This window comes from Condylura cristata, unplaced genomic scaffold (assembly GCF_000260355.1).
Source record: "Condylura cristata isolate star-nosed mole 26May11 unplaced genomic scaffold, ConCri1.0 scaffold00011, whole genome shotgun sequence".
NCBI classification, from domain to species: domain Eukaryota; kingdom Metazoa; phylum Chordata; class Mammalia; order Eulipotyphla; family Talpidae; genus Condylura; species Condylura cristata.
The window spans coordinates 17,860,691-17,875,705 of NW_004567112.1; the positions used below are offsets into that span (position 1 = coordinate 17,860,691).

Sequence of the window (15,015 nt, forward strand, 5' to 3'; positions counted from 1 at the left end):
TTTGGGAGTTAACTCTAAGCAGGGGAGTCTGCCAGTCTGGAGGGTGAGGTGTGGGAAGTCAGCTTCCAGAAATGGGGCCCTGACAGAAAATCACCAGCAGTCACCAACAAGTCTAGCAGGATGAACCAGAATCAGCAAAAGAATTGAGTGTCATGAAAAGCAATGCTCCCAGGTATGTGGTAAGGTGAAGCATGATCTCACACCATCCTTCCCAGGCACCACCCTTCACCCCACTATGCCTTGTGCCCTGGAAGGGAGATCATGAGAATGAAACTATACCACCAGAGACCCAAACAATTCTGCTGTGGGGGACCACTCTGGACAGAAATAAGGTGCAGAAGTTCCCTATCCAGCATGCCTTAAATGATGCCAGCCCCAAGGAGCAGCAGAGGTGGCAGATAGGTCAGCATCTAGGGAACTAACTGTCAAAGAGAAAAGGCACGTGCAGGGAAGCAGACAGACAACAGAGGGCTTCTGATTACATGCGAGACAGTCTCGGATTCACTCCCCTGCACCTGCGGTTCCTAGAGAGACAAGAGGGAGGGCTGAGCTCCTTCTCTTACTGGCTATCATATGTGGAGCTATCTAGGGACAAGCTACACTCTTCCCAGGGAACTTTGCAAGCAACACCATCCTTCAGATACTGACATGCCTTCCTGGGAAGACATGGGAGTCCCCTATCTCCAGGTTAACCATCACTAACCAAAGCGGGGAGTCTGTGTGTCTGTGTGTGTGTATATATATGAATATGTCACTTTTTTTTTTTTTGAGGCACAAGGCAAATCAAGAAGCGCTCTATCAGTGACCTTACCTAGGAACATATGAAAGTGCTTAGGTCACTTCCGCATTCCGAATTCAAATACCCAGCCAGCATGTACTGAGTACTAGAGTGGACCAGACACTATTACAAGTACTGAGGTATGTAAAAGTGAAAATATGAGTTGTCTAATGGGGTTAGAGATTCAGATTGCAAGATGAAATATTTATGGAAGTCTGTTTTGCACTAAGATTATACTGAACACTCTTGAGCCAGGTACTTAAAAATGGTTACGATAATAAATTTTAAATTGTGGGTTTTTTATAATAAGAAAAACTGAAGATAGGGTACCTGCCTGGGGGTGGGGGAGAGGGTTTCACTTAAGCTTAAGAGACTCATCTCAAGGCATTTAGGCCAATAATGATTTCCTCAAGTAGTAAACGCCATTTGGGTGTTTCCCAGCTCCTATAACTGCCATTCTTTGAGAACCTCCCCAACGGGGAGGTCTAACCTGATGGCCAATGGACTTGCAACTTGACCTTGACCCCTGGTCACCATCTGGGTAGACAACTGAGCTAAACTGTACTAATTTCTGAAACTTAAACATAGAGATTAGAATGCAGTTGGCTAAAGCTGTTACCTTAGTAGCGGTGCCAATAAACCACAGCTACTGAGGTCCCAGAGCCAGCTTCCTGCCCTTTCCAAAGCCCGCTTGGCTAGTTTCATTTCTGATTCTGAAAGTTACCACAGAGTCCTTGCAGTATCCCCCCTACTTAATACATCCCCCTACTTACCAAAGTGAGCCATAATCATTCGCTTTGTTCTACAAAATAACTTCAATTAAAACCCAAACCAAAGTGCTTCTTCTGGGAAATGGGTTGTCAATGAGCGAAGACTTGCTGATAATAGGAGAATGAGTCTTCTGTCAGGAAGAAACAAACATAGAAAGCTAATTGGTTAGTTTATAAGTTAACATAGTTACAGGCCCTGGTTATTTTCCTACTGTATGTAATGGGGGGCGCCGGTGGAGAATGGGTTCTGTGTGAAACACAAGCTAGGCAGGGTCCCACTCATATTCCCTGTCTTGTTATTCAGTTGCAAAACCTCACTGGTCTGAGGAAACTCAAGAAGTTGCTGCCCCAAGCTGTGGCTGCAAGAGAGGGGAAAACGTGTGTATATAGGAAGAGAGAAGGAAGAAACCCAGGAAGCTCCCTTTAGGTAAAAGATCCAACTGGGCCCTCCCTGGTGGCGAAGCGGGTTAAAGCACTGTACTGAGAAGCTAAAGCCACTTCCGCATGAGTTCGATTCCCGCCTGCCCCGGAGGTGACCACATGGCGTGGCAGACCTCTCCTGACCCGCCCGCTGCTCCCCTCAGCAGTGTTCTTTGATCATCTGCCTGTTCTGCTCCCCACACTGTCTCTGGTGAATCCTATCACCCTCCACATCTCTGGCCTGTACCCCAGTTCTGTATGAATAAATAAATAAATCTTTAAAAAAAAAAAAAGATCCAACTGATCCAGATTCCTCCACAATTTCTAGAAAAGATTGCCCCTCCCACCCCAAGGATCCAAGATTACTGCTTGGGGAGACTGACAAGTGGACAAGGGAGCGGCCTAAATGCCTGCGGTAAAGGGCTGCGTCCCGGCTGAGGGCATGGCGCCTTGTCTGCCCGCAGGCCACTTCTACCCGCGCCAGGCACGGAGCCACCCTTAAGAAAGGCTTCTTGAATTGTGGGTGCGAGGCCCGAGAGCGAGAGCCGGCGTGCGGCGGCGCCAGTAGACTCTGAGACTTCTGAAAAAGTAGGGATTTGGGACCTAGAGGGAGGGACCCCGCGTGGTGCCTGGAAAACCTCTCCCATTTCCGGGCAGGAAGTCAAAGGGCAGGCGTTGGGGTGCTCGTGGGCTTAGCAACTGGAAAGGGCAGGGGGCTGTTAGCGGATTTAGCGGGCCAGGACCGAAGCCACCCAGGAAGCGAATCTGAACCAGGTTCCAAGCTCTGGGGGCAAAGGTGGGTAGAAAGACAGCGAGTAAACTACAAGCTGGCTTGCTGCGCGTTAAGCCGTTACCTGGGAAACGGGAAAGAGGCGGGGCCATTTATCTTTGACTGACAGGGACCGCAGGACCGAATTTTGCTTTTGATTGGCTGGTATCTATATAGAGGCGTGACTTACCTATGATTGACAAGACTTCCGCTCCGGGCTGATTTGTGACTGACACGTTTGACAGCGAGGAAATAGAGCTTGGCTCTGACTTGGAAAGCTCCGGATCCGGCGGGACGAAGCTAGTCTGTCAAGAGCCTATGGGGTTGGAGCTGAAGCTCTTTCTAGCCACCAGACCTTAAGCTGCCGGCCTTATTAACCCTAGTGACTGCACTGAAAAGGCAACATGTACCCATTAGCAGGCTGCCTATGGTCAGGCTAAGCCAGGGCTTCAAACAAAAGCCACTTTATCCTTAAAAGGTGGAGATGGGAGGTGAAAGTGGAGATGGGGGGTGGGGTGGCTCATCTTTCTAAGGAATGGTCACAGTGAGGGCTCTGGAAAAGATGAGGCCAGGTCAGGGGAAGAAGGGGGAGTGGGGGGGTGGGGAGGGGGGAAGAAAGGCACTGACAAAGGGTGAAGACTTCCAGAGATCATCTCTGGAGTCTGAGCCCTACTAGGAAGAGGTAGGCCCACTAAAGGAAGGGCCAGATTACTTTCCAGTAAGGAAAATGCTACTTCTGCCCAATGCTGACTCCCAAGGAAAATTCCAAGTATGTGGAGAGAGTTTGGAAAATGTACCTGGCTGGGATTTGCCCTAGGGAATCTATGAAGTTAGCCTAAAGCTGTATTTAATTTATTTATTTATTTTTGCTCTGAGAAGCTGGCATGGAATTAGGAAGGAAAAAATGGCAGCAAAGTTTTCCCTCTTAACTGCCCCACTGGCACCCTGGTCCATCTTCTCTGCCATAGTTTAGTGTTATCTGCAGACCACAGATAATCCTGTTACAAAACATTCTCAATGATCCCATACCTCACTTGCTAAGTGGGTTTATCTTACACAGATTTTCCAGAAAAGTGCAAGGCCTCTTACCAAGGTCAAAGCTGTCACTGCACCACCCTTCCTGGTGGTGCAAGGGGTTAAGTCACAACACTTTGAAGCTAGCCACAGCCTCTGCAGCAGGAGTTAGATTCGGGCCAGGGAGGTGACCCACATGGTATAGCAGACCTCTCCTGTCTCACCCTCTGCCCCCTAAGCAGGGTATTTCAGTCAATCCTGTTCTGTTCCCCACTCTGTGGTGAATCCTCTCATGGCCCCTGCACCTCTGGCCTGTGCCCAGTTTTGGATACATAATTTTTTTTTTTTTAAATAAAAGCTGTCACTGCAGAAAGAGGCTTCAGGAGTTGACCCAGGACCCCAGTGGACTTAGTGGGAACTGGTCCAGATTGACAGAAGATGGAACCGAAACTGGTAATCTAAAATGTCATTCTCTGTTTCATCAAGAATGGGAACTTTACTTGTCCTCCATCTATGAGCCTGGAAACTCCTCAATGACTTTAGTAAAAGGTCTTTGTACACTGTGGGCCTGTCACTTTTGCTGGGCTCTAAACCAGCTGGGTCCCAGAAGATGCCTTGGAATGTCTGAGAGACTAGGAAAATGACCTCAAACTTGGTGGGAGATTGGCAGGTAAGTCTCGGCTTGACTCCTGCTTCCTCGCCTCCTGGTTGTATCTGTGGGCAGATTTCCTAAGCCTCCCAGATGGCTGTGAAAATCAAAAGCAAAGATACACTTAGAGGATTTGGCTTCACTAAGCCTGGCACCACAGAGTAGGACTCACTCAAATGAACACTCACTGCCCACCCAAGTAAGCTTCTAATTTGTGAACCAGCCCATGCCAAGGTAGCATGTTCACAAGGCTGCTGCGAAACTATCCAGCCCTAAATATGTCTCCCTAACACCTACAGTGAGAGTTTGGGGCTGAGAAAAGGGAGATGGGAGGTGTTTCCCCACAGAGAGTAGGGAATGGATTGTAGTATAGATCATTTGTTTATTCTTTTGTCTCAGCATAAGAGAGGCCACTATAAAATGTTTAATAGTAGGTCTCACCAGCTATACATAAGCATGAACTTTTGGTCTCATTTTCCACCAGAAAATAAAAGGGGTTCCATAACTAGGGAAGGAATCATTCGTAGGTAGATATAGGCCCTCAGATGGGTGTTGGGTGCTAACTGGTTAGTGGTTCCTGCCAGGCTTGTTCCGTGTTCTGTCAGTGGGGGCATCAAGGGGTATGGAGTGTGTGCTGGTCACTGATGAGAGAGCAGACCTTCACCCTCTAGTCCTCCTCTCTTCAGAGGTTTCCTTTGGGACAAAAATCTACCTTCCCTACACCCCACCCAATGCCAAATGCTTGAAGGGAACCATGAAGTCAAGAGCCTGAATTGGTATGTAGATGTGTGATCTATTTAAGCAATGAAAAAGGAAATGAAAAGGATTGACATATGCAGAAGTCCTGCTAATCTGGTCTCTGCTCCCACCTGGGTACCAGCTTCCTTCAGCAGTGTAGACAGCACTTCGTGGGGCCAGGAATGTACACCATTGTAAAATGTAGAAAGTTTTATAACCACTGCCACCACCACCAACAAAATGAAATGAAGCCAAGACTCCACTGGCTTGAGGGAATACAAGGTGCAGGCATCTAGATCCCCTCTACTTTTCTTTCTCAGGAACGAGTGCACTGATTTTTCTAGCCTCAGAGCGCCCTCTGCTGGCACAGAGGCTCCCTAAAGAAGAAGAGAAAAGAAGGGAAAGCCAGAGACTGAACGCCCTTCCTAGGCACGCAGGAAGAGAAATCGAGTGAGGGTAAGAAGTACACAGGTTTTCAGTTTATTGAGTAACAACTGTATCAGTGCTTTTATCACTGGTGGCAGATGGTTGGCAGGAGTGTTCTCATAGGGTCCCATGTGGACCTTCAGCTAGCCCATTCCCTGCTTCAGTCAAAGGTCATGGTGCTGGAACTAAGGTCAGCTCAGCACTGACCTTTGCCACCACATGTGCCATCCCTAAGCCCCCTTCTGTGTGGACCAGTCACTGATGCCTGGACCTTGTGGGGGTGAAGGGGAGTAGCAAGAGAGCCAAACCTCAAGAAAGGAGCTCAGGCGGGAGTATTGCTGAGTGTCTGACATGGATCAACAGAACCCAAAATTCCGTCTTACCATTTTATAGTTGGGACCTAGTTGCTCTTGAAGTTGTCCTTGTTACACCAACCTGATACCTGTGGCGCTTAAGCACCATTCCCACAGCTGTGTCCCTGCTAGAGGGTAGTGGGAGCCTGAAAGGGGAATGCTTGTTCTGCCTTCATGGCTTTTTGGCTGGGGAGGGGTTTGGAGTGTAGGTTTAGATTTGAAGTTCTGATGTCAGAGCAGACCAAGACCCCACAGGATTGGGCCTGGAGGTGCCCGCTGTGGGGTGGGGTGGGAAGAGGGCCAGAGTGGTACAGGAAGCTGACCCTCATTTGTTCTAGTAAAAGGATCTATTCCAGAATGGGGGATGGCACTGCGACCCCTCAGTGTCCCTGTCTCCCTCATCTAGTCGTGACTTCCCCTGCCAGCCCAGTTCTGAGTCAGCTTTGGGAACCAAGAATCAGAAATCTGAAGAATTCAGCCCAGCTTGGCCTACCAGTGTACCTCAGTCTTTGCTGAAGAGCCTGGGGCTCCTTCTGCATCCAGAAGGAAATGACTTAGCTGGTGGAAGGCGGCGGTCCTCTGGCCTGACGGGCTGGTGGGTGTCAGGGGGCCAAGAGGGGGTGCCAGATATCAGGACACCCCAGGACAGCACATCTGCCCCTGGCTTCCATGACAGCAGGTACATACACACATCTGTCACATATGTGTAAATGTAGACACACAAGAACAGGAGAAAGGCGCTGCCTTTCTTTGAATGCAGAAAAAAAGAAAAAGGCCTAGAGGGGCACTTCTCCCAGCTTAGTAACTGTTGGTCTCAGCGGCTGTTGTCCCCTGTGTCCCTGCCCTAGTACCCAGAGATGGGCAAGCGGTAGGGATGGCAGTAGCCCGAGGGGTGAGGCAGGGGGCGGGGCAGGCCTCCCTCAGAGCCCCTTGTTGTAGTAAACCACTTCGATGCAGGAGTTTCGCTCACAGATCTGATCTCTTAGCTCCGGCTCCAGCCTGCTCACGTGTATGGAGCTGCAACAGAAGAGCCCAGCGCTTGGTGTGTCCCCACCCACACCCCCCCCCCCCGCTCAGGGACCACCACCCCTCCTCCCAGGCTGAAGCGTGTCATCCTTCCACAGCCAGCAGGCCCAGCCTAAAGCCCCTCTGCCCCTCCCAAGATGAGCTGAGTGCCTGCCGGGCCTCCTCTGGGAACACACTGAAGGACCTTTAGGTCAGCGGCTTCCAGAAATGGGGAGCCCTGTCCAGAGCACACAGGGACAGCACTTACCTTCTCTGAGGGAACAGGGCACAGCACAGGGGGGTGGCAAATACCAGGCTGAGGGGAGAATATAGGAAAGGTGCGTGAAGGTCTGACCTCAGGGAGTTCCCTCTGCTGCACCCCCACCCGTTTGGAGACAGACTCTAGAGACAGGTGAAAGTCAGCACTGACATTAGGTTCTAACTGGAAAAAGAGCCCTAGGGCAGTGGACCAGAGCTCCCCGGCAGAGTGGCGGGAGTACCAGGAATAGATGTGCCTAATTCCTGAATGGTGCCAGGTGTACTTCCGTGGTTTCCTCTTACAGATGAATACTGGAGCCCCTTCAACTAGGTTCTTGACCTTCAAGGACAGGGGTACCCCTTATACACACAGGCAGTCCTGGTGTCAGAGACCACACCCCTCGCAGCTGAATGTGTGAATGAAGGTTGTGCAAAAACACCTAAAAGCAGCCCCTGCACCCGACAGCATGGTAGAAAGGGGCCCCTTTGCACACCTTAGCAAACTCCCTGCACTTACCATAAGCCCACCAGTCCCACCTGCAGGGGTGCCCCCAGCCAGGGGCGGCGCTGTGGGGAGACAGAGACAATGAAATGACATGTGTTCCCTACAGGTCCCCCACCCCTACCCCACGTCACCCACCAAGGCCCTATCCCATGAGCCCTGCCTCTGAGCCACTGATATGTGGCCCCTTCTTTTTCCCAAAGCCGTAACAGGGTGGGATCCTCCCGTCCAGATCCCTCACTTAACCAGGCTGTCCGCTGACCCCTCCCCTCAGACTTGGTGTCCACACCACTGCTTGCTTCTCGCTTCTCTACTTCCTCCAGGAGCTGCTTCTGCAGGAATCCTCAGCTAACCCTACATCACTTCCTCCCCACCCCAGGTACAGGATTCCGTCCTTTTCCAAACACCCCCTTCTCCGTTAGCTCCAGCCACACCATTCAGTTCCTCCCGGAAACACGAAGCACAGCTGGTTGGTGCTCTATAAGCACTGGCGAGTAAAAGTTCAACAAGTGAGCCAGGGCTGGCACGCTTGTGCCCTGCTTCCCTGCCTCGTCCGTGTATGTGGCACCTGTGTGTGCCTCACTGTTGTGATGGTGACCGCATGAGTGTGCCAGCAAACTCGTCCATCCCTGTGTGTGTCAGAGGCCTCTGGAGTGACACCAGTTTCCTTCAGGACAGAATCCACTTCCTTCCTACCCTCATCACTGCCTCCGCTCCCCCAGTGTCCCTGCACCCCAGTTCACTCCTGCAGAACTGATAAAGACAGCAGCACTGGGGTAGGGCAGCCAGGGGGCAAGTCTTAGACTCAGGCCAGGCTGAGAGAGGAGCAAGCAGTGGTGTGCGCTGGGACCTTGACCAGTCACTTCTGCCCCCAGCCACCACCACTTCCAAGGGTACCTTCAGGAAGGCTTTCTTCTCTAGAGTGTCCATGATCACGGGGGGAATGGCTGAGGGAAAAGCAGAACAGGGGAGGGAGGGAGGAGGGGAGTTGGTGGACACAGTCAGGACCCTCAGGAAGGGGATCCCCCTTCACAGCTCCTCCTACTTCCCCCAGACTCCTCAAAACCTCTGAAGAATGGCCGCCCCTCCTCACAGAGCCTCCCGTGACCCACCCGTCACCCCTGCCTCACCCATGGCAGGAATCGCCATGCAGATTCTTGATATCACCACCTGGAAGATTCCATGCTTGGCTGCAGTCACAGAGTATCCAAGTCGAGTGCCCTCCTCGTCAGTTACTGGGATACCCACCTGCAACTCCCTGGGAGAGGGGTAGGTGTCAGATCACGACCCTAAATCCCAACTGCTATGTTCCATCCCTAGGGTCCCCGCAGAAACCCTGGAGTCTAAAGCTGGTTCTGCAGCCCCAGGATGCCAGAACGAGACTGAGACTGGGCCCAGGGGTGGGTTCACGCTGGCTTCAGGCGCATCTGCCTGGTGGAGGGTGTGCGCATGCACCAGGAGCGAGGCCACTCACCGCTGCCTCATCAGGGGGAGGTTGATGCAGTTGGCGGCCGCCACGGCTGCGAAAGGCACAAACCTGCCCACCAGGGTGGGCAGGTGCTGGGGGAGCAAAGAGATCATTTAGTATTCCTGGACCATGACACTCAGGAGAAAGGGGGAACATCAGGTTGGGAGGAAGGGAGGTGGGAAAGGAGGTAAATGAAAGATGAATGGGGGCATCACCTTGGTAAGAGATTTGAGTCCCAGCGCCGTGGCCACAGCACCTGTGGTGGCGCTCACATAGGCTGTTCCCAGCTGCCTGTGGAGGACAGTGGGTGGTGAGCAGTCCAGCATGCGGCCTGTTCCTCCAGGCATGCTGCATCCTCAGCATGAGGCAGGGAGGATGGCCTCATGGGGAACCACCCCTCCCCCACTTTGCTGTAGATTTGTCTGGAAGCTCCAATCCCTCCCGTGAAGAGGGGTGGGTTTTCTGAAGCCACTCAAAAGGTAGGAATGGGGCATGCTCTCTGTGTGCAGGAGGGAGCGGTGGGGAGTGGGGAGAAGAGTCCAAGCCTGCAGCTCTTCTTGGGGATCAGGTCTCACCTCACAGTGATGGGAGCGTCACCACTGCGGTTGGAGTAGTTCACGATGGCGTTGAAGGACTGATTCACCCACTGCCAGAACACTACAGTGGGGGTCTTCCTGGGGAAACAAAGACACTTACTTCTACAAGCCTTCCTCAGCCACAGGACAGTAAGCCCCAAACTATTCCCCAAGCCTCAGGAGAGGCCCAGCTGATGGCCGTCGAAGGTGCCCTGGTGCCCCTGAATGATGCCCCCTCTTATACAAACACACCCACCATCTGAGTTCCTAGGAACAGAGAGATTCTAACACAAGCTCCCCACCCACTATTTCCTGCCCCCCTGACCCGAAGAGCAGACACTGGTCATCAAGCCATGCTCTAGCGCAGGCAGAATGACCCGGGGAGCAGGACGTGCCTGTAGAAGGTGAGCATGCAGCCAGTGATGGTCATGTTCATGGGCACCTGGGCTGACATGCGGCCGATAAGGACCAACTTCTCCCCCGTGTCTGGATGGAAGGCAGAGTCGTACACATACTTGGCCCTCCACAGCTGGTCCTCGGTGAGCCCTGGGGTCACCACACCAGCCCTGCAGGCAGGGAACAGATGGCAACTCTCAGGGCAGGTCCGCCCACACCCCTCAGCCTGCAGACCCAGCTCAGGGGAAGTATGGGCAGAGGGTCAGGAACTTTGGTCCCAATTTTAGAATAAAGGAGCTCCTTGTCTGTGTGGGGGCGGGGAGGGGGGAAAGAGTCAAATCTTCCCAGAAGTCTGGGCTCTTATTTCTATTTCTCTTCCACTGACACACAGGGGCACTCCCTTTATTTCTGCCCAAATGCTAGATCATAAGCAACAATGCTTACCAATGGGCTGAAAATGGCTGGACCTTGCAAGGATTTTTCTTCCCGGAGAGAAAAGGGATGCCCTCCTACCTCCTCAGGACTCAAATTCGAGCCTCACTGCCCTTGTGAAGGATGGCCCTGCAGACGGCTAGTTCTCTCTAGGTTTGTGAAGCACCAAACAGCCTCTGCCCATACCAGTTGATGCCACCTTCACAACCCAAACACCCTAAAGCCCCTAAAGCCCTTGGGGTTAAAGTTCTGTGCCCTGGTCATCCATGGTTCCAGCAGACAGGGCCAGGAAGTTGGGGCTTACAGAGTAGGCCAAGTTTGGGGAGGCAGGAGGAAAATATACTGTACTAATGACAGGGAGTGAGGCCTTGGAGCATGGGGTCAGATGGGGAAGGGGGTTACCTGTAGTTGTGCACAATCTTCCGGGCAGCTTCCAGCTGTGTCCCAGACAGCAGCAGATTTCGGGGGTCAGTCACAGTGAAAAAGTGTCGGGCTCTGCCCAGGAAAGTGCTTTGGTCCCAGCGAGGTTCCTGGATATTTATATCTAGGGGCAATTCACCCATTTTCTGCAGAGCAGGGATCAGGGTCAGCAGATTCCAAGAAGGGGCTCCAAGGCCTTCACTTGGGGAAACTCTGGTGGCTCTGTCCTGGTCCCTGGGCCTGTGGCCAAGCCCTTCTAGAGCTCAAGGTGACTCCAAATAGGTAGGCAAGGGTATGGGGAGGAGCTGTTTTCTAGGCAATGTCCAGCCCAGGGACCTGCAGCTCTGGAAGAGGGGGAGGGGAGAGCACCAGGAAAACAGATCTCCTTTCACTCTGGCCTGGTGCACATGCACCAGTGAGGATTCACATGTGTGTGGTTGATGCATGAGCAGTAACTAACCCTCATGCAGTTACTCTAGTGCTCTTTAGGCACAAGAAAATGCACATTACAGCAGTGTACGTCCACGTTCCTGTCAGGTTTAGGCTCCAGTCTGTCTGGAAAGGGAATAAGTCAGCCCACACCCAGTCCTTGACTGGAGGAGAGCCAGGGCTCATCCCTGCACTTATCCTTTCCAGATCCCAAACAGGAATCTGGTGCCAGCCCTGTGTCCGCCTCTGTGCACGGACAAGTGCCCTCTCTAGACACATCTTCCCAGACCCACCCGGAATGGCCCGAGGCTCTCCTGTTCCCCAGCTGGGCAGGGTTGGCACACACACCTGCCCACCTCTCCCCCAAGCCGCCTGTCACCAGAAAGGAGCAGGATTAAGTAGCTGGCCCCCTCCGCTGGGAAGAAAGGAAAGCCTGGAGCTGCCATCTGGCTGCAGTGGGCAAAAATCCTAGTGACTAATCTTCTCCAACCACACTTCCTCCCTTGCAAGCAGCCTCACCCTTCCTCTCTCTCTCTCTCACACACACACACACTTTTACACACTCACACACACACACTGATACCAAAAGCAAAGACACTACATTCAGGTCCCACACAGACCCACAAACAATGTGACACACCTTGCACACGCTGGCCCATAGAGACCGTTATGTGCACACACACGCATTCACCCCACGTCCTGGAATGCGAGACCACAGAGGGCCGCACCCCGGCACGCCCCCACCGTACCCTCGCGCGCAAGGCCCTCCTTAGGAGCCGGGGACCCAGAATTCCCGGGCTGAGAGCCGCGTCCTGGCGGCTCTCCCTCTCAGGCTCCTCAGGCCCGGGGAGGGCCCCCACTCCGCGGGACAGCGAGCACTCACGTCTCCCCGGGCGCCTGGGCTGGGGCTCCCGGCCTCTGCAACTGTCAGACCCGCCTTCCTCCCAGCGCCGCCCGCCGCCCAGGGCCCTTCACGCGCAGCGTCACGCGTGACGCGAACCAGCCGGGGGGCGGGGCCTCGCGGGGCGCGTCCGCCCGGCGTGCCCGGGGATTGGCAGAGCCTGGGGGCGGTGGGAGTTATTTGGGGCGACGCCCCCAGCCCGGGAGACGAGCGCCCTAGGCTGCCTCCCGGAGCCAATCCGAACTCGGGCGTCCGTGGTGGCCCCATCCCGGGTCAGAGAGGAGGGAGGAGGCGCAGTTGCCGCGCCCTGTGCTTACAGTGCCCTGGGTGACCCCGGGAGGCACCCCGCCCCTACAGCTAGGGGTCTAGGTGCCCCGTGAAGGCTCACCGCGCCCTGGCAGGCGGGGTGAAGGACCCGTTTTCTGATGGTGCGCGGGAGGGGCTCGGGTTACCGCCTGGCTTGTTTACTTGGCTGCCTCGGCAATGGCCTCTGCCTGCTTGGCTCCCGGCTCCTACCACAGTCCCCGTTAAGCACCTTGACATTCACACCCCTTCACAGCCCCGATCCTCTCGTGCCTGTGCCTGTGCCGGTGCTTCGCCCCCCTACCTTCTCTCCCCCACAGGCCCCTCCATACTCCTCCATAACTCTAGCCCCACTAGGTCCCCCATCTCCTCGTACTCCCAGTCCTTACTCCCGCACCACAGACATTAACCTTGGCCCCTGGGGGGTGGAGTGGCAGAGACTCAAGGTACCTGTCGGCATCTAACAAGTGGCTGAGAAGAATTCTTCCTCCCCTGACACCCTGGAACCAGCTCCCCCGCCTGGGTCCTTTCCAGAACCGAGTGGCCAGAGAGACTCTCCGACACAAAAGGAGGGTGCCTGTGACTATGGCCACACTCTCCACACACATCCAAACGCAGTGGCCAGACAGGAAGAGCTCACCTCCCTCCCCACACCAAGGCGCCACTGCAGGTGCCTGGCCCCTCTGCCAGGTGACATTCTCTCGCTGAGGTCTCAAGATGACTGCGGGTGGGTGGCAATCCCATGACCCCGATAGCTGGGTTAGCCAGGAGAAGCCACGGTTCTGGGAACCCGGCCAGCTGAGACCCGAGCCCTAGAGTCGAGAAACGGGGTGTGGGGCAGAACTCTGATAGACCCAGCGGCCCGCAGCCCAGGTGACAAACGACTGTCCCAAGAGGTGGCGGAGGGGGTGACAGGCAGCCGTCCTAGCCAACCGGAACCCGCGGCTGCGCGGGCCAGCCCTATTCCTGCAGCCTCGGCGGATCGGGGCGGGGCTCCCCAGTCTGCTGCAGTCTCTCGCGCCCGCGGGCAGGCAAGGCCGGCTGCTGTACACGCTAGCAGGTGAGGGGGGCCGAACCGGAGATGGGGCAAGGGGAGGCGAGGAGGATCGAGCAGGCAATGCGGCGCTGCGCTGCGTTTTGGATGGCATAGTTGCTCCGCGTAAAACCTTGACCTGGGTTTTGCAAGGGATGTTGTAGATCTCCATCCTGGAGGTCCTGCCCCCAAATCTGGGAGAGGTTCGCACGACCCTTTAGACAGAGAGGACAGGAAGACGACTGCAACCCGCAGCGTGGGGATCTGTTGGGGACCCGTTCATCCCTGGGCTCTTAGCTTGCAACTGTCCAGGTTCTGAAGCTCTGACCTGGAGGCCAAGTGAAGGAGCGGAAGGGGTGGTTGGTTCCCTACCCACTTACACAGGACAGGTGGTGCAGTGAATTGTCCCAACCCCAATTTCTGTCACACTGCTTGAAGCCCCAGGGCCGGCAATCATCCCTTCTCCACTCTCTGGACCTCTACTGAAAACTGAAGACCAGAGCAGATGACTCAGCTGAGCGCCCGAATGAGAGGGGAAAGAGAGTGCCCATCCCTTGAGCAAATAGCCCCAGAAATCCATGATGGTGGCTCACCTGGACAGCTCCTTGACCGGGATGGGAGAAATGAAATGCCTAAGGCATGGGAGGCTGAATCTCAAAGCAGAGGGAAGAGTGGAAATTCTGGGGGAGAGCAGGCGCTGCCTTGACACCCCTCCCCCAAACTAGCTCTCCCTGCACAGGCCTGGAACACACACTCCTGAGAGGCAGCAAGGTGGGAGACGCCAGGTCCCTGAGACCCCCCAATCCTGTGGAGAAGCCCATGGAGGCCAGAGCTCGCGACACCCTCCACTGGAGGGCTAGCAGGTTCCTTCTGGACCCGTAGGGCACTGTCCCAGTTCAGCCACCATGACGCAGGGCTTCACGGTGGGCTTCGACCCTCTGGGCAGGGGGGACCTAAGCTCCAGCTCTCTGAGCTCCCTCTCCTCCCGAGGCCACCTGGGCAGCGACTCGGGCTCCGCAACGCGATACCTGCTGAGGAAGCAGCAGCGGCTGCTGAATGGGCCCCCCCGCGGAATTCGAGCTTCATCTCCCATGGGCCGAGTCATCCTCATCAACTCCCCCATTGAAGGTGGGGGCCTGGGAGCTGAGGGTGGGGGTAGAGGACTGCAGATACTAAGTGGCAGGAGGCAGAGCCTAGTTGGGTGGGGGAACCCCAGAGAGGGGAGACATAGGGATATGGGGGACCCTCTGGAAATCCATTCACCCTCCCTCATCTACCCTTTCACCCTTCCAGGACAATCCTTTAGAGCTCCAGGGGCATGGTGGCAGGGAAGGGGTGAGTGAGTGTGTGTGTGTGTGAGTGTGTGTGTGTGTGTG

The 15,015-nt window shown here is 54.6% G+C and overlaps 2 protein-coding genes across 11 annotated transcripts in view; one reads left to right on the plus strand and one right to left on the minus strand.

Moving 5' to 3' along the window:
* Positions 1-5,589: 5,589 nt before the first annotated feature.
* On the minus strand, positions 5,590-12,373 carry SFXN3 (sideroflexin 3). 3 transcript variants are annotated; one of them, XM_012723859.1, is made up of 11 exons: positions 12,152-12,373; positions 10,956-11,119; positions 10,168-10,291; positions 9,726-9,820; positions 9,366-9,441; positions 9,157-9,242; positions 8,813-8,940; positions 8,580-8,629; positions 7,698-7,747; positions 7,191-7,238; positions 5,590-6,934 (listed from the first exon to the last, which is right to left on the minus strand). In XM_012723859.1, the coding sequence occupies exons 2-11, from the start codon at positions 11,114-11,116 to the stop codon at positions 6,838-6,840; spliced, it is 915 nt and encodes a 304-aa protein (XP_012579313.1). In that variant the 5' UTR covers positions 11,117-11,119; positions 12,152-12,373; the 3' UTR covers positions 5,590-6,837. The 3 variants fall into 3 exon arrangements, with proteins under 3 accessions (XP_012579313.1, XP_012579314.1, XP_004680580.1); XM_012723860.1 differs by having other exon boundaries at positions 9,726-9,824; positions 10,121-10,291; positions 12,286-12,371; XM_004680523.2 differs by having other exon boundaries at positions 9,726-9,824; positions 10,121-10,291; positions 12,152-12,367.
* A 1,225-nt stretch (positions 12,374-13,598) lies between these two features.
* The window catches only part of PDZD7 (PDZ domain containing 7), an 18,317-nt gene continuing 16,900 nt past the window's right edge, over positions 13,599-15,015 (plus strand). For 5 of the 8 annotated variants that reach the window (XR_001145355.1, XM_012723598.1, XM_012723603.1 and 2 more), the window contains exons 1-2: positions 13,599-13,666; positions 14,379-14,767. Coding sequence is in view for 7 of the 8 variants with exons in the window: in XM_012723598.1 (XP_012579052.1) it covers positions 14,545-14,767 (223 nt within the window). In the remaining variant the exon portion in view is untranslated. Of the gene's footprint in view, positions 13,667-13,790; positions 14,768-15,015 lie in introns of those variants that run through there. The other 3 variants (XM_012723602.1, XM_012723599.1, XM_012723601.1) reach the window with 3 other exon arrangements.

Coding starts and splice junctions, on each gene's coding strand:
- SFXN3 (XM_012723860.1), bottom strand. CDS start 11,116: ATGGGTGAATTGCCCCTAGATATAAATATCCAGGAACCTCGCTGGGAC. Junction 8,941..9,156: donor CTCCCCCTGATGAGGCAGCG/GTGAGTGGCCTC, acceptor CCCCTCTCCCAG/GGAGTTGCAGGTGGGTATCC. Junction 7,748..8,579: donor AGAAGAAAGCCTTCCTGAAG/GTACCCTTGGAA, acceptor GTCTCCCCACAG/CGCCGCCCCTGGCTGGGGGC.